This window comes from Ceratotherium simum, chromosome 7 (assembly GCF_057802395.1).
Source record: "Ceratotherium simum simum isolate JZ-2026a chromosome 7, ASM5780239v1, whole genome shotgun sequence".
NCBI classification, from domain to species: Eukaryota; Metazoa; Chordata; class Mammalia; order Perissodactyla; family Rhinocerotidae; genus Ceratotherium; species Ceratotherium simum.
Window position 1 is genome coordinate 49,121,324 of NC_141906.1, and position 21,225 is coordinate 49,142,548.

Below are 21,225 nucleotides of genomic sequence, written 5' to 3' on the forward strand. Positions count from 1 at the left end.
CACTCACTACAGGGCAGTTTTTGTAGTGTTTGTATGGTTTATTTTATTTAATCCTCACAATAGTAACTACTATTATCCCTGTTTTACAGAAACAGAAATTTACTTGCCCCAGGTCACACAGTAAGTGACAGATCCAAGATCTGAACTCAGGCAGCCTGGCTCCAGAGCAAGAACTCTTTGCCACTATGCTTTATAGAAGAGCATGAATAAACTATTTTATAACCACATTTTTTAGAATGAAAATTGATGCAGGGGGAGACACCAATCAAGATGATTAATATTTTCATATATAGGATAGATGTATTTTGAGGAAGACAGAAATAAAACTTGAAATGTAATCCTTAACACAGTTTCTTCTAAATAATACCAACCATTTAACAGTGATATCTCTGGGGAAGTGGGATAACAAACTAACTTTCCATATAATATCTTTTCAGTGTTTGAATGTTTTAAAGTATTATTTTACAATTAAAAAAAAACCTAAAACAGCTCATATGTATGCAGAATTTATTTTGTGATTTAAGCTGTCCATTCAAATGTGTATTTTTTGCTGATTATATTTTTCTGCACCTGCTTTGAAGGATTTCCATCCTGCAAGGAACAACAGGTACACTGGTGCTCCTAAGACACCACATACTTGAGTTCTCTTTAACAGACACTGCTTCCCACCCATAAACTCACCTGACAGCTAAAGGGCACCTTCAGCTTTATGACAGAGGCACTTTAAAATAGATCAGCTTCAGATGTGTGGAAAGAAGTAATCAAATTACAGCACATAACATAAAACATGGCCAAAGAAATCATCCAAAAGAACAACTGTTGAGTTGAAATCCACCACAGAAGAAGGCACTCTAGTAGGGAAAGTACATATTAGGGGTAGAGAGGGAAGTGTCAGGGATCATATTTTACCTCTTTTCCTCTCTGCTGTTCACTGTTACAGAGGAATGTTCCAAACAAACAGCTATATAGGTGGTCCAAAATGGTAATGAGAAAATATTCATTGAATTCAAACGCTGTGGGAAACTGCAAATTGAACATCAGAAACACACAAAATTACGAAGACATTTTTTTCAAGCATATTCATCCTTATATATGGGTAGATCCTTTGTAATACTTCTTAAAATTATGCTAAATTATGTTCATAACTATATATTTCTAAGCCATTATGGCATTTTCTACTTAAAAGTTTTCTATTAAAAAAAAATCACCTGACCACTTTTCTGAGATACTTTCTCCCAAAATCTCCTTCTCTTGTGTAGCAAGAGTTTGAATGGTCTGCCCTTGATGTGTCTGTGTCCCCTCTACCTGTTAACCCTAAACTTGCAGGCTGATCAATTTTGACTTGGGCAATTCTAGCAACTCTCATCTTTCTCTACCAAAAATGACTATAAACAACATCCCAAGATTTTTCCTTAAATTTTCAACAACATGGTTTTGTTTTTAGGAATTACACAAAAAATATTAACAGTGTCTCTAGAAAATGTCAGCAATGCACAAAAATAAATATCTAAGGCACATGTGCAGATCATTTAAAAGCCAGCCTATTTATCTTTTTAAGAACATCCAGTCAAACCAGAGTATCTTGTAATCCAGTACCTTGGCAGCCTCCTTCTAACAAAAAGAAAATTCACTTTCTCTTTAACCTAGGATAAAGGCTTGACTGGATGTCTTAATATTACACAAATACCACAATTTGGGGGGAACTTATCAAGGACGAATTACAGATCCCAGGAAGGTAAAGGATTTAGTTTAATCCATCCTATTCATCTAATATTTCAAAATTATTCAAAAGCTTCTATATAAGATTGTACCAATTATAGAATTGTGAACAAGAATTCCATGAATATTTGGATTGCAGATTTGGGAAATAAATATTGGTTCCAAGTTCCTCTTAGAATGATCCCTACCCAACAGTGGAGGAAAACAGCAAGAACTGCATGCAAAAGGCATAGGATAGGGATGAAAACAACTTTACCTTGAAGTTTCCTAAATTTTAGGAAGCTATAAGTAAGGTAATGTAGCAAATTTCCCTTCTCGAACAATAAAGGGTAGCCACCATGCCGTGAATGATAATGTTTGTGGCTGTGAAGTTGAATGAAGCAGGTGATGAAGCACATGGCAACAAGAAGCCAACTAACTGTAAGAAACTCTGTCAGATCTCATTCATTGATTTACAAAATAAACCCCATCATCTCCTGTGTTGTTACACACTCTTATCAGCCTTATTTATTAGCCAACTATGAATGCACCCTGACTCATTACATAGCAATCCAAAGCAGCTAAGCCCATGGTTAGTTTTTCATCTTCTTGGCAAAACCATTAGCTCAGTTATGAGAAGACAGCTTCATCAGTGGGCATTTCCTCACAACAAAACTAAAATAGCAGAGCATTTACTGTTGCGATTGCTTTTAAAATCCTGAGCAGAGGAGGAATATTTTGTTCTTACATGTTAAAATTTGAAGGGCCCTTCATCAACTGCTTCCTGATCCCAGGAGTGAGAGGACAGGGATGAAGGGAGGAGGACAGACAGAATCTGGCTAATTGCAACATAATTGGTCCCATTTTGACAAATATGCTATTTAAGTCTCTGCACAAACATTCAATTATTTATAAAACTGATGATTGACAATAACCATTATGACTAACGTATATGTTCAGGAAGAAAATATACAGAAAAACATAACTAGATGTCTAAAATAAAATACACTATAATGTATTTTAAGTTCTATCAAAGAAACATAAGATCAAACCAATTTTCTATTATTTAGTAACTTAAGCTCAAAATTAAAGTGAAACAGCTTTTAGATATACAGCATATAAAAAGTTAATACAATTACTAAGGAAGAATTGTATTTGTCATGTAGTCTTATATGCAAACAACTGCTAAATGTGACTGATTTTCTTTTCTAACAAACATACCAGAACTAATACATTCACACATGTTGCCCCCTTTAAGGCATTCCCCTTAGAAAGCAGTACACTTAACCATCAATGATGCCATGGTTTCAAACAGCTCTTCCAGTCCTTTGATATGGCATATTTGAATTTTACCAATAGTCAAATGTTATTTAAAAATTGAATACAGTAATAGTCAAAAGTGGGTCCTACAGTTTTGGGTCAAACACCCAAAAATGGATTGGTAAGGATTTGTATAGCGGATATACTACTACAAAGTCAACACCAAAGGGAAAATTCAAACCTACTCCAAGTCACAAATATTATTAAACTGAGTATGTAGCATCTCCCCTCCCCCAACACACCAAGGGCCTAATTTATAGATCAAAACAATTATATACACATTTGCACTCTACTACAACATTTCATTTAACCCGGCAGCTTTCAAAATAATCCACCCCAACTGAAATGCTTATAGGGGAAGAAAAAAAACTATTCATAATATATAATTAATGTATTTCACCTTAGGATTGCCATTCGTTTTCTTTTAATGAAATAAATAGTATTTTCTTGAAGCTAAACTATGATCCTAGAGCCAGCAATGCCCTACTTTATATTCATGTGGCAGTCAGAAAACAAACCAGACTCCCAGTTGTTTGAGGTCTAATAAACCCTTGGATAAATATTTAACAGACACACCAATGAGCTGTATCCAACTTTTGGGTTTTGAGATGATTTTTTTTAAGTAGAGTTAAACACTTAAGACACTAACCCCTTGCCTCATTAGTGAAGTGATCCCACAATAAACCAGGTTTTTTTCTATCTCCTCTGGTAACTTTCCAATAGAATAAATCTGTTTACAATATTTCACACTGGTTTGTTAGAAAGTTGACAGAAGGTCTAAAAAACATAATCTCTCTCTCCATACCTAAGCACAAAACGAATAAATCTATTACCTATCTACTTTGCCATAATTGCCATCTCTACACATTTTTCCATTAAAATTACTTAAAATAAGATTTTATTTTGCTTGAGTTAATTAGCCTATTTCTTCATTTCTTTACCTCCCTTAGCAATGTATAGATGAGCTTCTGGGTGAATATACCGCTATTATTTAACACTACTTGCCCAAAACAAAGGAGGAAACCTCTCAGGACTTATTATCAATGCCAGTCATTGAAAGGCTAATGGAATCAAATTGTCAGGTGTTTAGGTGATAAGTACTACCTCCAAATAATATCCTTTAACTTAATTCATAATGTAATAATAGGTACTAGTTCCATTACCCAGAAACCTTACAAGAATTTCCATTTTACATGAAATGTAGGATAATCAGTGACCAAATCTCCCAACTCTGACTGGACAGCTTACAAGAGAGATGTAAGAATGGATCTCCCAGATAAGTTACCTGTCTTGTCATTTGCCAGACACAGTCAATAAACTGAAGAAAAACAGGCGATCTGTCTGCATCTGCATGGTTCTTATCACCATGGCCAAGTCTCTGAAGCAAAGAGAGTGAAATATTATATGAGCTTTGTGAAATTTTTCATTTTTTTAACGGAAATAATTTTATCTTCCAATAAAAGTAATATTTGTTCAATATTTTTAAAAATTCAGAAAATCTTTTTAAAAGAGCACTGCAAAGAAAACAGAAATCACAGATTATCCTACCAAGCGGAAATCTCTATTTAAACACTTTGATGTACAAACTGCCAGATTATTTTCTGACATGAGATGTTTGTAATAGGAATGACAACTTTGTTTAATAAATGAAACCCACGGCCGGCCCTGTGGCTTGGTGGTTAAGTGCGCGCGCTGCGATGCTGGCGGCCCGGGTTCGGATCCCGGGTGCGCATCGAGGCACCACTTCTCTGTCCATCCTGAGGCCGAGTCCCACATACAGCAACTAGAAGGGTGTGCAGCTATGACATACAACTATCTACTGGGGCTTTGGGGGCAAAAAATAAAAATAAATAAAATCTTTAAAAAAAAAATAAATAAATAAAAAAAATAAAATAAAAAAAATAAATGAAACCCAGATCCTAAAAGGCTGACAAATGGAAGATAGAAGCAGTCAGACCTCAGGGCCCAGATTTTTGTCCTGGAGATTTAATTTTCCCCTGAATATTAAGTTTCTTGTACAATAGCCTCAGGAAGACTTCTCCTTTAACACCTTGGCCAGTGCATGAAGGTGACCTGTTGCACCTTAGCTCCAGTCTGTCTTCATCAAGAAGAATCACATTAGCACAAACCTCTGAAAACCTTTAAAAAATGCTTGACATCTGCCCTCCAAGCACGTACTCACCCACTTTCTCAGTTTTCTCATCCTCTGATGATCTTTGCCCCAGGTGAATGAAACAGACCCCTACTCTGTATCCTAACACAGTGATTCTAAAAGTATGGTCCATAGACTGGGGGTTGGGGGAGAGTGGAGGGGGGAATCCTGTGAGGTAAAAAGTATTTTCATAATAATACTAAGTAAGACATTATTTGCTTTTTTCAATGCTGATATTTGCACTAATGGTGCAAAAGTGATGAAGGATAAAACTTCTGGTAACTTAGGAGGAATCAAGCAAGGCATTGGAATAGAACTGCACTAGTTACTGTATTCTGCCTTGCCACATACTCGCAGTTCAATGAAAAAAAGAAGAAAAAATCTCTCTGAAGCCAGCTTCCTTGATGAAGCAGTAAAAATTAGTAACTTTATTAAATCTCTCCCCTTGAGTACAATTTTTTTAATATCCTGTGTAACAAAATGGGAAATACGCATAACGTGCCTCTGCTGCAAACTTAACTAGGATGGTAGGGAATGCTACTTGTTCGTGGAACATCATTTCGACTTGAAAGAACAACTGATACATGAACCATGGTTATTAAGACTTGAATATCTTGCAGACATGTTTTTGAAAATGTACAAAGTGAATGTGTCACTTCAAGAAACAATGGACAGTATTTGTTGCCAATGCCAATGATAAAATTCAAGCTTTTGAGTGAAAATCAGATTTTTTGGAAAACTTTTATCTGCCATAATGCGCTTGATAATAAAGATTTTTCTCATAAAATCAGTGGTGGTATTAACAAATGTGATTTTATGATATTATATAATGAAATGCATTAACATTGGAAGAGCTGCATTAACTCAGTAAGCCAGTATTTTCCAAATAACCAACATATGATTTTACAAAATCATGCATGGGTAAAAGATCTATTCCAAGTGCAAGACAGACCAATGGAATTTAATGGAACAAACAATGAAAGACTCATTGATTTAGTTTTGGATTCCACATTACAATTAACCTCTAAGAAACTACTATTTGTCAAGTTTTGGCATAGTATCAAAGAAGAAGATCCACAATTCCCTGAAAGAGCTATTAAAGTACTCTGTGCTTCTCAACCTACATATCTGTGTGGCCAGACTTTCCTCATATACAGACTGAATGCAGAAGTAGATATGAAATTCAGCTATCTTCTATTAAGCCAGATATTAAAGAAATTTGCAAAAAATGCAGACCAATGCCCTTCTTATTACTAAACATTTAGTTTGTTTTGGAAAATACAGCTATTTTTCTTTAAAACGTTATTTATATTAAAATATAATAGTACTATGTTCTGAATGTTTGTCTCCCCCCCAAAATTCATATGTTGAAATCCTATTGCCCAATATGATGGTATTAGGAGGAGAAGTCTTTGGGAGCTACCTAGGTCATGAGGGTAGAATCCTCATGAATGGGATTAGTGCTTTTCTCAAAAGAAACCCCACAGAGCTCCCTAGCCCCCTTCCACCATGTGAGGGCACAGTGAGGAGTTAGCAGCCTACAACCCAGAAGAGGCTTTCACTAGAACCAGACCATGCTGGCACCCTGATCTTAGACTTCCAGACTTCAAAACTCTGAGAAATAAACATCTATTGTTTATAAACCACCCAGTCTGTGGTATTATGTTTTAGTAGCCCAAATGGACTAAGACAAACAGATTTATTATTTCTTTAATTAATCAATATTTTAAAATTTAATTTTTAATATGATAAATATTGATAGCTACAAACCACACAAAGTTCTTTGGGGTCATCATTAATTGTTAAGAATGGAAAGTGGTCCTGAAATGAAAAAGTTTGAGAAACGTTACCCTACACTAACCATGGTCACCCTCTGTTAACCTGGACCAGACGTCCTTTAACTGTCAAATTCTGCTTTCAGACAACAACTAGGGGAAAAGGAGTAGGTAACCAGAGTTAGCAATTTAGGAATCCACAGCAACTTCAAACAGTCTGAAATCTTTATGATTTTCGTCAATTTATATGAACATGTGCAACTTTGGATAACTAAAGCTTCATTCTTTGAAGTAAGAGTTGTTTTATTTTTTTTAAGGTCTTTTCATTATAAGTACATTTTATAGAGAATTGAAAAATGTGAGCCATCTGAATAGATACTCCAGACACCCAATTTTATTTAACAGTTGAAGTTCAAAAGAGCAGACTACCTTTAAATATCTGTTTCTTTCAAGTTATTTATAAACACTGCTGGTATACCCTGGTAACTATTTACTAAAGGTTAACATTAGAGACAGCATCTGAGCAAGCATCTTTCAGAAAGTCTTGCAGCAAGTCTTTCAGCTAATCTAGGAAAATGCTGCCAAGAACCACGCTCTCAGTGGCTTCAAGGCCTCTGACAATCCAACGTCCCTCTCCATAGTTCTCTAAATCCGCCCCTCCCTCAACTCTACTCTTGCCATGCTCAATCATCTAGACATTTGCTCACCCTGATCCTCCTTCCTGGGAAAATATTCCTACTCCTCACTCTCTAAATTCTATGATTACAACTAACATAGATGGGTAATACCTGAGAACCAAGGCCTACAAAGTTACTGTTTCCAAGTTTTCTGATTCCAAATTTAGTGTTTAGCAGACACACAGCTAAAAACCACTTGAATGTTTATTTAATTAAAAGCTACATGAATCCAAAGAATGATGTAACAAAAAAGCAAGTCTGAAAGCACAGTATCCTTTAAAAGGGACATCATAACCCCATTCCTCTATTTTAGGAACTGTGATTAGTTTTGGGAACCACACTTGTAGAAAGCCAGGACCAAAGTCCAGAGGACAACTGGAATGGTGAGGGGATAAGGATGACAAAAGACTGAAGAAAATGGATATTTAGCCAGAAGAAGTGAAGATTATGAATGATAGGGGCAGACAGCTACTTTCAGATATTTGAAGGGCTATTTGGATAAAATATTTTATTTGGATAAGTAGTCATATTTGTTCTTCTTGTCTCCAAAGGGGAATGTAGGGAAACAGGAAGCAAGTTTTAGTTCACTAAGAGGAAGAAGTTTCTAGTAGGTAGACTTTCTGAAGTGAGACTGGACAGTCTCAGGAAGGGATCTGGCTGCTTATTTCTGGCGGTGTTAATAAAGAAACTAAACAATCATTTGGGGGACACCCTAGAAGACATTTAACAATGAATGTCTGGACTGTGAGGTCCTTCCAGCTCTTACATTTGATACCAACAAGAACAAAATAAATTTTGAGACACATAGTGGGCACAAAAATTTGTCATTTCCATAAAACTAACTGTAACACTTTCCATACATGTGGTCATTATATCTTATCCTTAAGAAAGACAACAGAAAAGCTGTTTTATTCCCAACTGAGTTGAATTTTTATTTTTTGCTCTGTTATTTCTTTTCGTCCCAGTCTGATTTTTTTTAGACCCTGATCCTGTGTGAGCAAGGTTACTTGTAGAGCTACTTTAAATTAAGAATAATAATTAAGTCATTCTCATCTTTTTTTAAGTCTACAAGAAAAGCTAGAAGTGCACTGTAATTCCATAGCTATTCATGCTAATCTGAACTGTCATTTGAAGGTAGAGACATGCGTGGACATCACGGAATGATGTCTGATGTTTCCTGGATGAGATCATGGAAGAGAATGGGTCAAACACCTGACAAATAGCCCTGGCTCCAGATGGTAGAGCCATGATAGGATATCCTAATGCTTTCCAAAACAAACAAAAAAGTTCTCTTGAGAAGTTTACCCCTTTAGAATAAATGATTAATTTTAAACGAATATCTAATGAATAAAAGGGCATTATTTTCACATTCCTCATGTGAGATGCACATCATACATCAAGTCAAGGTTCTTTACTCACAAGTTGAAATCGATGTCCGAAGCTTAGCCATTCTTTTTCCACAAGGACTTCAAATCCTCGGATGGTTCGGTAGTATCCATCCAACATGAGCATGGCGAGGGCAGTGAGCTGAGCGGTGCGGTCCCAACCATCACTGCAGTGTACTACCACAGACGTCTTTCCTGACTCGACTCTGTCAGCAATCCTAAGAGCGCCTGCAAGTATAAGCTGCAAAACAGGTTTTGTAAATGAAATTTTTAAAAAATTAAATGCTTCCTTCTTCAAAATTTACTAATAGAGTTTTGTTAGGGATGACTGTCTGAATAATATGCAGAGAAAAAACATCAGTTGCTTCCTAAAAAAATTTTTTTAAATGGTAGATGATACATAAGTTTTGCTTTTAGAACTAGAAAAATCTCATAAATGCAGACTCCTATTCATCTGCACAATGACATATCCAAGTGAAAGGTACCTCTGGATTCTACACAAATCAACAGTATGAGTAAGGGAAAAGAAGGATCAAGTTCTAAAGAGACCTGTTTCTAAGAATCTTCAAATATTCCAACATAATCCATTTAAATAAAAATAATTAATATGCTGAAGTCTTATCCGTTATTTAAAACAACGCTTACGGGGCCGGCCCCGTGGTTTAGCGGTTAAGTGCGCACACTCCGCTACTGGCCGCCCGGGTTCAGATGCCGGGCGCGCACCAACGCACCACTTCTCCAGCCATGCTGAGGCCGCGTCCCACATACAGCAACTAGAAGGATGTGCAACTATGACATACAACTATCTACTGGGGCTTTGGGGGACAAAAAGGAGGAGGATTGGCAATAGATGTTAGCTCAGAGCCAGTCTTCCTCAGCAAAAAGAGGAGGATTAGCACGGATGTTAGCTCAGGGCTGATCTTCCTCACAAAAAAATAAAATAAAATAAAAAAATAAAACAACGCTTACTTAACCAAATCAGAATAAGTATGAAGGTAATAAAATTGGATCTCTTTTCAAATATTCTATACTGTTTTTATAAATGATACATAGCATACAGCAAGCACAGTATAAAACTTGAGAGTAAGCTACTTTTCTGTGTCAGTATGAATAAAAAATTCTCATCAGATCAACATATGGTAATATGTTGATAACATATTTGATTTGATTTGATAAACATCAATTTGATAAAATTGATAAACATCAATTTAACTGGTATCTAAAATAATTTCAGTTATTTTTTTAAATATACATAGACTCTTTGGGAAATAATTTACGTTTTCTGAAGTTGAGCTTGAGTTAATACTAGACAGAATTAGATGTAACCAAAAAAGAAACACGAAAGTATAATATCCTTTAAAATGGACAATATAGCCCCATTCTTCTCTGCAATGGCCAGATCATACTTAAAAAACAACATGGTTCCACAAACATAGATCAGAATGAAAGAAAACAGATTTACCAGGCTTGAAGAATCTCCTGATAACCTCCTTTTGATCACAGCTGTAGGCATATTCTGGAAATGGGGTACTCTGAAGCAATCTCAATGTGGACTATGCATCAGAGTCATCTGTGAGCAAGTTTTTTAAAAAAGTGCCTGGGCCCCATTCTCCACTAATCCTAAGTCATTATTTTAAATAACTTGCACCCATAATTCAAATGTATGTCCAGACTTGGGAATCACTGACCCAAAGGACTAGAAGAGTTGGAAAGTTAAGACTGACCAGGGAGAGTTATCCGAAGTGGTCATCTTCATTCATTCACTCATTTATAAAATAAACATTTATGGAGTCCCTTACTTTGTGGCAGACACTGCTCTAGGGGCTGGAGATAGAGCAGTGAACAGAACAAAGTGCTGGCTTAAGGAAGTTTACATTCTACTTAGGGGAGGCCAGGCAGATGCAAATGAATATGGAAATACATGTTAGAGGGCAATGAGTGACAAAGCACCATGCAGGGTCTAGAGAATGCTGGCAGAACTGTTACTGTGTATGCAGTGGTTCGGAAAGCCCTCTCTGAGAAGGTGCTCTTTGAGCAGAAATCTGAAGAAAGTGAGTGGGTAAGCCTGGTAGGTGTGAGGATTGGGGTAGGAGCAGGTAGTCCAGACACAACTGTATTTCTTTACCTCTAAGGAAACTTGCTTCTGTTACAGCCAGCTTTTCGGACAGAATGTTGTACCTACTAGTGAAATGTCCTGGAATTTACAGAAGCAAGTGCTGCAACTTACGTTACTTCCAAATCAAGTCTCATGGTTTTCTATTTACACATCATACAATGTAATAGATGGGCCACAGGAACATGCTGGCTAACTGAGGAGTGTTTACACTTTGCTACATTCAAGCTTCTAGAAGAGAAACAATAATAAAACAGTCTATAACTCTCATTAGGTCAGTTTGGCTTTCTCTTCGCTTTTGTCTGAATTTTAGAGATTTTAATGTAAGTATAAGTCTGCTCCTTCTTAACATGAAAAATCTCATTTCCCTTTATTTCATAATACATATGTAGTTATACAACTCTATATCTTAGTAAAAAGCTATGTTACTAAAATTCAGAACTTTCCTGAAAACATATGTAACTACATTAACTGAAATAACATTTGGTGCTTCAAACATTATCTTAACATGTTAGGCAAATTAGTGTTCACATGGTAGTCTCCAAATCATTTAACATTCCAATGGTATCCTTCATTCAACTACTTCACTCCATTTCCCTGACCAGAATGGTTTTTACTTCACAAGTCATGCAGTAAGTATTTCCTGGGTGCCTATTATTACACAGATAGTGCTACCCTAGCTCCTGAAGGGACAAAAAAGAAACAGGATTTATCCAGTTGTGGTCTCTATGAATTAGTAATATACGTTGGTTGATACACAAAAGTAATTAAATGGAAAGAAAAAGTAAAAATTTCAGAGAAAATAGAAATGAATGCAATCTGGGAAGACTTCAGGGAAGAAATGAAATATGAACTAGGATCTCAAGGATGGGTAGTATTCAGATAGCATGAGAAAGAGAGGGAAAGAAAGAAGTACAACAGAACCAAATGCACAATATAGGAAACTAATTTATTCAAGCACCAAAACTTAGAAGTAGCTCTAATTATCAAAGCAGTTATCAATTTTTCACTGTTTAGAAAGGTACCTTCATCTTGATTTCAATTGTAAGAAAAGAGCCAATATAGACAAAGGGGCAGAGAAAGTCCTTGACTGATATTCTGCAATAGTATAAGGAAATAGTAACATATACCCACCTTAATGTGTTCTAGCCAGTGAGTAGATTCCAAGTTAGACAACCAGTGAGTTTCCTCAATGTTGGGGTACACAATCTCCTTAAGTTTTCGTAATGATTCTCTCATAACATGAATATTGTGGATATCTAGAAAAACTAGTTCTGCATTTTGATAGGCATCTTCACTTTCATAGCCTCCACCCTTTGCCTGAAAAAAAGGACACATCACAGGAAATCATAAATGAATGCACATCCATTGTAAGTTGACATCCATGAAAAAGCGCCATAAAACATCTAATAGCAGGAAAGATGATAGACATTACTGACAAACAGGAAAACTCCATGGGAAAATGAGGATGGCTCAGGGCAACTTAACACAACCACTCTCTACCACATGTTCCTTTTTATAAAACAGGAATATACACTCTCACCCTCACTTCTTTATGTGACTGTTAGAAAAATTAAATGTGATAACATACATGAAGACACTTTTACATTTTAAAGCACTAAATTTTCCCTACCCATATTTCAAATCCTACCCAAACATAATTTCTTACAGAAGACAGAAATCACCAGACTAGTAAGCTCCACGTGCCAGGACTACATCTGTCTAGTTTACCACTGGCCCACGCTGCTTCACCTCCCTTTCTCTTCACCTCATTTTAATCTTAATATTCACAAAATGCTTTGCAATCATAATGACTTGCTTCTATTTTAACCACATAATTATTTTAAATAAAAAGACAATATAAAAGCACAGAATACTATAGTATATTACTATCACTATCCTCAAAGACTTAACTCTACATCTACAGAACAGAACAAGAAACAACTGGTATTCAAAATAAACTATAGCTGGGAAGGAGAACTTAATTTTTCTGGATTGAATATTTCTCTATTTTATAAATAAAAATATTCCCCTATCTCCTACCTATGTATAAAATCATGCTTCTTAGAGCACTAATGGAAAAAATTGAGGAAAATACTAGAATAGCCACTGTAGTTATATAATATTATATATGACTCACACCTATTAAAACAACAAAATTCACCAACTCATAACCATATCAGTTCCTTTCTGACACTGATAGTCTGGGAAACAGTTGAGATGCAAGATTGGCACAGGTACAAAATTAACAGTGTATCAGTGTACACCTGTTAACAAGGATTATTTCTGGAGAGTGGGAATAAGACAGGTCAGGGGTGGAGGGCCTTCCAATTCAAAGTTGTTGCAAAAAACTCTAGAAAGATGGCAATAGTGGCAACTACCCAGAATCTGTCACAAAAGCACACAGAATGAAAATGCTCTGGAATCAGATAGCTGTACAACTTCATTAATATACTAAAAACACTTAAATATATACTTTACAAGAGTGCATTTTATGGCACGTGAATTATACCTCAATAAAATTGATACCGAAAAAAATAGAGCAACTAGATAGTAAAACCAAAAACACAGAAGACTTATTTAAAACAGAACTAGGGGACAAAGCATTCCATCAAACCTCAAAACCACCAACAGCCACAAGATCTGGATGCTATCAGTGATTATGTGGGAAGAAGCAGAAGGAAGTAATGGATATAAGATAGACTAGAGAACAGGAAAACCACAAGTGAGGCTTATAGTTGTTAAGTGTTTGTTCTGCTTCCTTGTTTTGGCTTTCTTCTTCCAGAACTACAGGAAAGCAGAATAGATCAATCTGAGAAGTGCAGCTGAAACCAGGAAGGGTTCTGTCCATTCTAACAGCTGATGAGCATAAAGGGTCTACAGTAGATCTAAAGGCTGAAGCAGTCTAACCCTTATAAACGCTCCTAACTGACCAGCCAGGGATCCACTCTGCTAAGCACACAATCAAAACCGAGCAGGACAGAGGCAACACAAACAAAAGAAGAGAAAGTCCAGATAAAAAGAGAAGGGAAGAGAAGTTTCAGATAAAAGCATGGGGGGAGGCAGTTAAGATGGGTATAGGAACAGATGTGGGTGTGGATGCAGGGTAGGGAGAGACAGGACAGAGCCAGAAAATCTCAGAAAATAAGCTCTCAAATTTTTTAACGCTACATGAAAACAATAAAAGAGGCAGCTCAGTGAAATTAGCTCTTCTAACTTCCAGGTGCACCTAACTTTTGAGTCACACCTTCTAACTGAACCATGCATCCTTCTGAAAGTTCAGGAAAACTAATTTCACCAAAAAATGAGTAACAGAAAAGGATCAAGGTCAAATCTCATACAACCTATAGTAAAAAGAGAATGAGCAGCCTTCAAAACATTCCTATGAACAATGCCCCACAAACTGAAATCTTCTCTTTTCAAGCAAGGTAAAGACTTTAAAAAATGATACCAGGCATGAAAAACAAAATAAACTAGAATTAGAAAAACTCAGAAATGAGGTGACAGAACTTGAGAACAAATGAGAAACAGAAGAAAAAACTCAGGAATGAAGATTAAATTGGAAGGAACACAAGAGCAAATAAATACAAACAGATATTAAATTAAAAGAACTAGATGGTGAAAAAGAAAATGCTTAAAACCAAAAGGAAGTTAGAAGGACATAAAAAGGACTCAAAAGAAAGTGACAAATGATGAAGACAGGCAAAGAAGAACCAACATAGGAATGACAGGAATCTTGAAGAAAAAGGCCAAACCAATGAAACAGAACAAATACTAAGAACTATGATTAAAGAAAATGTTCACAAAATTTAAAAACAAAATTGGAAATTACAAATCAAAATAGCACATGTGCATACCTGAGAATATAGACCCAGAACACACAACACGAAGACATATTCTGACAAAATAACTGGACGAAAAAGAAAAAGAAAATATTTTGGATATCCAAGTAAAGAGACTGATTTAGGAGGAAAAGCAATTTTGTTTATCATCAGACTTTGAAACTTTATGCCAAAAGAAAATAATTTAAGACACTCGAGAAAATCAAATGTAAGCCAAGGGTTTAATGTCCAGCAAAACTGACTTTCAAATATAAAGGACATAAGCTGCTATCAGCATGCAAATATTCAGAATGTTATTCCCATGAGCCCTTGCTGAAATATGTACAAGGGAACAACTGCAAAAAAAAAGACTAGAAAGACATCCATATAAGAATTGGATGTAAGCATGAAATTTATAGCTACTTGTAGAAATCAGAGGTAAAAGGGAGAGCATGTGTACAAAAGGGAGAATATGTAAAGCCTATATGTGCTGACAATGTAAATATAGTAATACAATGTATTTTAAAAATGAGGGAACTGGGGGGCTGGCCCCATGGCATAGTGGTTAAGTTTGGCATGCTCCACTTCAGCGGCCCAGGTTCGCGGGTTCAGATCCCAAGTGCGGACCTCCACCACTCATCCACCATGCTGTGGCGGCAACCCACATACAAAATAGAGGAAGACCAGGGCCGGCCCGGTGGCGCAAACAGTTGAGTGCGCACGCTCTGCTGTGGCGGCCCGGGGTTCGCCAGTTCAGATCCCGGGTGCGCACCAATGCCCGCTTGGCAAGCCATGCTGTGGTGGTGTCCCATATAAACTGGAGAAAGATGGGCACGGATGTTAGCCCAGGGCCAGTCTTCCTCAGCAAAAAAAAAAAAAAAAAAAAAGGAGGATTGGCAGATGTTAGCACAGGACTGATCTCCTCACAAAATCGAGGAAGACTGGCACAGATGTTAGTTCAGGGCTAATCTTCCTCAAGCGAAAAAAGAGGAAGATTGGCAACAGATGTTAGCTCAGGTCAAATCTTCCTCAGCCAAAAAAAAAAGAGGGAAAATGGGAGAACAAATGCAAAAAAAAAAAAATCAACTTTTCAGTCACTGTACTGGTGATGATAGTATTGTTATTCTGAGACTGTAGCAGGATAAAGCAAATGAGTAATTACGGAACACACTAATGTTATCAAATCCCCTGTGTCCTTGAGAACCAGGATTCCTGGTGTGGAAGAAAGGAGATACACATGTAATTTAGAAGAAGTTATGTGAAAACTCTTTAGCACTGGATTTAAACTGAAAGCACCAGTATGAACTCATGAGGTATTTTATCGTTAAAAACATATAAATCTAGCTCTATCCACCGAAAAGACCTAAAAACAGGACCAACCCAGTAGCAAATTAAGTTTCTTTAGCACCCAAATTATGGTTTAAAATACCATTTCTTACTAACAGAAAAATCAGAACTTCTTGGAGAAATGGTTATTCCAAGTCTGGGCCAGGAAATGTGCAAGATTTCCTGATGAGTCTGATATATCTTGCCATATCAGATAGCAAAAACTACTATAGTTATTTCAAAAGAACTCAGGCGATAACTTCAAAAGCCTCCCCCTGACCAAGGATGGGAAATTTCAACTTCGAAAAACACTATCAGCAATGGATTAGAAAATAATGAATATGTTTAAATACATGCATTCATAATGATACTCAAAAAAACTAGTCACCTTGATGGGATGACAGGGAGTAAATTCATTATTGGGAAAACTGGTACATAAGGAGAATGAATCAAGCATTTATCCTAGCTTTCTTATATGAACTACACTGCTGGTTAACCAAAATATAGATAAAAGAAAGTATTTCTTTATAGAAAGAGTTCAACTAATAGCTGAAAAAGAAATCATAAAATCAGAATATCACCATTTTGCAACCCCAGTGAATTAATGTATCTTGGCCCTGAGCATCAACAGCTGCTAACATCCCAAAATGGAGAATCAACCACAAATTATGTGCCTCCTGATATATCCCCTGTAGGCTATAGCCTTGCCAAAGGGATTGAACCTGAATCTGAATAAACCTCTGAATTCATGTGACGGAAATTCAGAGGACAGAAGAAAAGTGATCCATACTGTAATGTAACCAGCAAAATCAACTATGGGAAATTCTACAGCTAAAAGAAAAAGAAAAAAAAAAGATGGGCAAGGGGAAGACTCCAGATTAAGAGAGACTGAAAAGACATATCAAATACAATATTTAAAAAGGCAAGCCTATCCCTGGTGAATTCTACCAAACATTCAAAGAAGACTTAATACCTATCCTTCTCAAACTGTTCCAAAAAATTGAGGAGGGAGGGAAGCTTCCTGACTCATTCTACGAAGCTGACATTACCCTGATACCAAAACCAGACAAGGACAACACAAAAAAAGAAAATTACAGGCCAATATCACTGATGAACATCAATGCAAAAATCCTCAACAAAATACTAGCAAATCGCATACAACAATACGTTAAAAAGACTATACACCATGATCAAGTGGGATTTATTCCAGGTATGCAGGGATGGTTTAACATTCGCAAATCAATCAACGTAATACACCACATTAATAAAATGAAGAATAAAAATCACATGATCATCTCAGTAGATGCAGAGAAAGCATTTGACAAGATACAGCATCTATTTATGATAAAAACTCTGAATAAAATGGGGATAGAAGGAAAGTACCTCAACATAATAAAGGCCATATATGAGAAACCCACAGCTAATATCATCCTCAATGGTGAAAAACTGAAAGCTATCCCTCTAAGAACAGGAACCAGACAAGGATGCCCACTGTCACCACTCCTATTTAACATAGTACTGGAAGTCCTAGCCAGAGCAATCAGGCAAGAAAAAGAAATAAAAGGGATCCACATTGGAAAGGAAGAAGTGAAACTGTCACTATTTGCAGATGACATGATTTTATATATAGAAAACCCTAAAGAATCCACCAGAAAACTTTTAAAAGTAATAAACAAATACAGTTAAGTTGCAGGATACAAAATCAACATACAAAAATTAGTTGCATTTCTATACACTAACAACGAAGTAGCAGAAAGAGAAATTAAGAATACAATCCCATTTACAATTGCAACAAAAAGAATAAAATACCTAGGAATAAACTTAACCAAAGAGGTGAAAGATCTGTACACCGAAAACTATACAACAGTGCTGAAAGAAATTAAAGAAGACACAAAGAAATGGAAAGATATTCCGTGCTCTTGGATTGGAAGAATTAACATAGTTAAGATGTCCATACTTCCTAAAGCAATCTATAGGTTCAATGCAATCCCTATCAAAGTTCCAATAACATTTTTCACAGAAATAGAACAAAGAATCCTAAAATTTATATGGAACAACAAAAGACCCCGAATAGCTAAAGGAATCCTGAGAAAAAATAACAAAGCTGGAGGTATCACACTCCCTGATTTCAAAATATACTACAAAGTTATAGTAACCAAAACAGCATGGTATTGGCACAAAAACAGACACACAGATCAATGGAATAGAATCGAAAGCCCAGAAATAAACTCACACATCTATGGACAGCTAATCTTTGACAAAGGAGTCAAGAACATACAATGGAGAAAAGAAAGTCTCTTCAACAAATGGTGTTGGGAAAACTGGATAGCCATATGCAAAAAAATGAAAGTAGACCCTTACCTTATACCATACACAAAAATTAACTCCAAATGGATTAAAGACTTGAATGTAAGACCCGAAACCATGAAACTTCTAGAAGAAAACATAGGCAGAACGCTCTTTGACATCGGTCTTAGCAACATATTTTCAAGCACCATGTCTGACCAGGCAAGAGAAACAACAGAAAAAATAAACAAATGGGACTACATCAAACTAAAAAGCTTCTGCACAGCAAAGGAAACCATCAACAAAACGAAAAGACAACCTAACAACTGGGAGAAGATATTTGCAAACCATACATCTGATAAGGGGTTAATCTCCAAAATATAAAGAACTGATGCATCTCAACAACAAAAAAACTAACAACCCAATTAAAAAATGGGCAAAAGAACTGAACAGACATTTCTCCAAAGAAGATATACAGATGGCCAACAGACACATGAAAAGATGTTCAAAATCATCAACTATCAGGGAAATGCAAATCAAAACTACAATGAGATATCACCTCACGCCCATCAAAATGGCTATAATTAACAAGACAGGAAACAACATGTGTTGGAGAAGATGTGGAGAGAAGGGAACTCTCATACACTGCTGGTGGGAGTGCAAACTGGTGCAGCCACTATGGAAAACAGCATGGAGATTCCTCAAAAAATCAAGGATAGAACTACCATATGATCCAGCTATTCCACTGCTGGGTATTTATCCAAAGAACTTGAAAACACCAATGTGTAAAGATACATGCACTCCTGTGTTCATTGCAGCGTTATTCACAATAGCCAAGACTTGGAAGCAACCTAAGTGCCCATCAAGGGACGAATGGATAAAGAAGATGTGGTATATATACACAATGGAATACTACTCAGCCATAAGAAACGATGAAATCCAGCCATTTGTGACAACATGGATGGACATTGAGAGTATTATGCAAAGTGAAATAAGTCAGAGGGAGAAGGTCAAATACTGTATGATTTCCTTCATTAAGTAGTAGATAATAACAACAATAAACAAACACATAGAGACAGAGATTGGATTGGTGGTTACCAGAGGGGAAGGGGGGAGGGAGGAGGGCAAAAGGGATAATTTGGCACATGTGTGTGGTGATGGGTTGTAATTAGTATTTGGGTGGTGAACATGATGTAATCTATGCAGAAATAGAAGTACAATGATATACACCTGAAATTTATACAATGTTATAAACCAATGTTACTGCAATAAACAAAAAATTTAAAAAAAAAAAAAAAGGCAAGTCTAAACTATAGAGCCTAAGCATGTACACTTCAGTAATAGAAGTAAAAAGAAATGCAAGAAGACGATTACTATAAAAGTAAGGATAGTGGATACTTTTAGTGGAGGCAGAAGGTGAATTTGAATGAGGGAAGGGAATCAAACACACAGGGAAGATTTACTGGCTGGAAAAGTTTTAATTCTTGACATGGGTCATGGTTGCAAGAGCGTCTGTCATATTCACATTAAGCTATAAAAAATATTCTTAATTATGCAGGTAATAATATCTGTTGCAATAAGGATGTATACTTTTGCAAATCAAAAAAGAAAAGTAGGGGGCCGGTCAGGTGACAGAGTGGTTAAGTGTGCGCTCCACTTCGGCGGCCGGGTGTTCGCGTGTTCGGATCCTGGGCGTGGACCGATGCACCGCTTATCAAGCCATGCTATGGCGGCGTCCCATATAAAGTAGAGGAAGATGGACACGGATGTTAGCCCAGGGCCAGTCTTCCTCAGCAAAAAGAGGAGGATTGGTAATGAATGTTAGCTCAGCGCTAATCTTCCTCACCAAAAAAAAGGAGGGGGAGGTAGGTGGGGGAATTGGGTGAAGGTGATCAAAAGGTACAGACTTCCAGTGAAAAGATAAATAAGTCACGTGGGTATAATGTACAGCATAATGACTATAGTTAACAATACTGTATTGTATATTTGAAAGTTGCTAAGAGAGTAGAACTTAAAAGTTCTTATCATAAGAGAAAAAACTGTAACCATGTGTGGTGATGGATGTTAACTAAACTTGTGGTGATCATTTCACAATGTATACATATAGGAAATCATTACACTGTACACCTTAAATTTATGCAATGTTCTATGTCAATTACATTTCAATAAAACTGGCGGAAAAAACACATAAGGCTGGTAAACCTTTCTGAAGAATACTGGCAATATGTAACAAAACTTTTTAAAATATGCATATTTTAAATTTTGATATTCTACTTGTATGTCTAGGAAACTATTTTAAGGAAATAAAGATGCCAACAAAAGAGATTTATTTCACCTATATTTAAAATACTAAATAAATACCTAAATGCCCAGTATTAGATGAATAATTAAATGAATAATGATATAGCTATATGAGTACTATTAAAGGATTTTTCAAGACTATTTCATAAAAAAATAATTTATAATGTTAAGAGGAAAAACAACAAAACTAAATAACCAATGAATAACTGCATAGAAAAAACAGTTGGGAGGAAAATATATCAAAGTATTAGCGATTATGGGTGATTTTTATTTCTTTTCTTTACTTTTTATATGCCTTTCTAGTTTTTAATATTGTCTGTTACATATTTTGTAATCAGAAAAATGTCTCAATAAATAAAATATATCAGAGT

General features: G+C 36.1%; 1 protein-coding gene across 8 annotated transcripts in view; it reads right to left on the reverse strand.

Moving 5' to 3' along the window:
- The window catches only part of MTMR2 (myotubularin related protein 2), a 113,320-nt gene that overhangs the window by 3,503 nt on the left and 88,592 nt on the right, over positions 1-21,225 (reverse strand). For all 8 annotated transcript variants that reach the window (XM_087433612.1, XM_004427421.3, XM_087433616.1 and 5 more), the window contains 4 exons: positions 12,255-12,440; positions 9,042-9,248; positions 4,304-4,396; positions 910-1,023 (listed from right to left, as the gene is read on the reverse strand). In XM_087433612.1, coding sequence (XP_087289738.1) covers positions 910-1,023; positions 4,304-4,396; positions 9,042-9,248; positions 12,255-12,440 — 600 coding nt within the window. The remainder of the gene's footprint in view (positions 1-909; positions 1,024-4,303; positions 4,397-9,041; positions 9,249-12,254; positions 12,441-21,225) is intronic.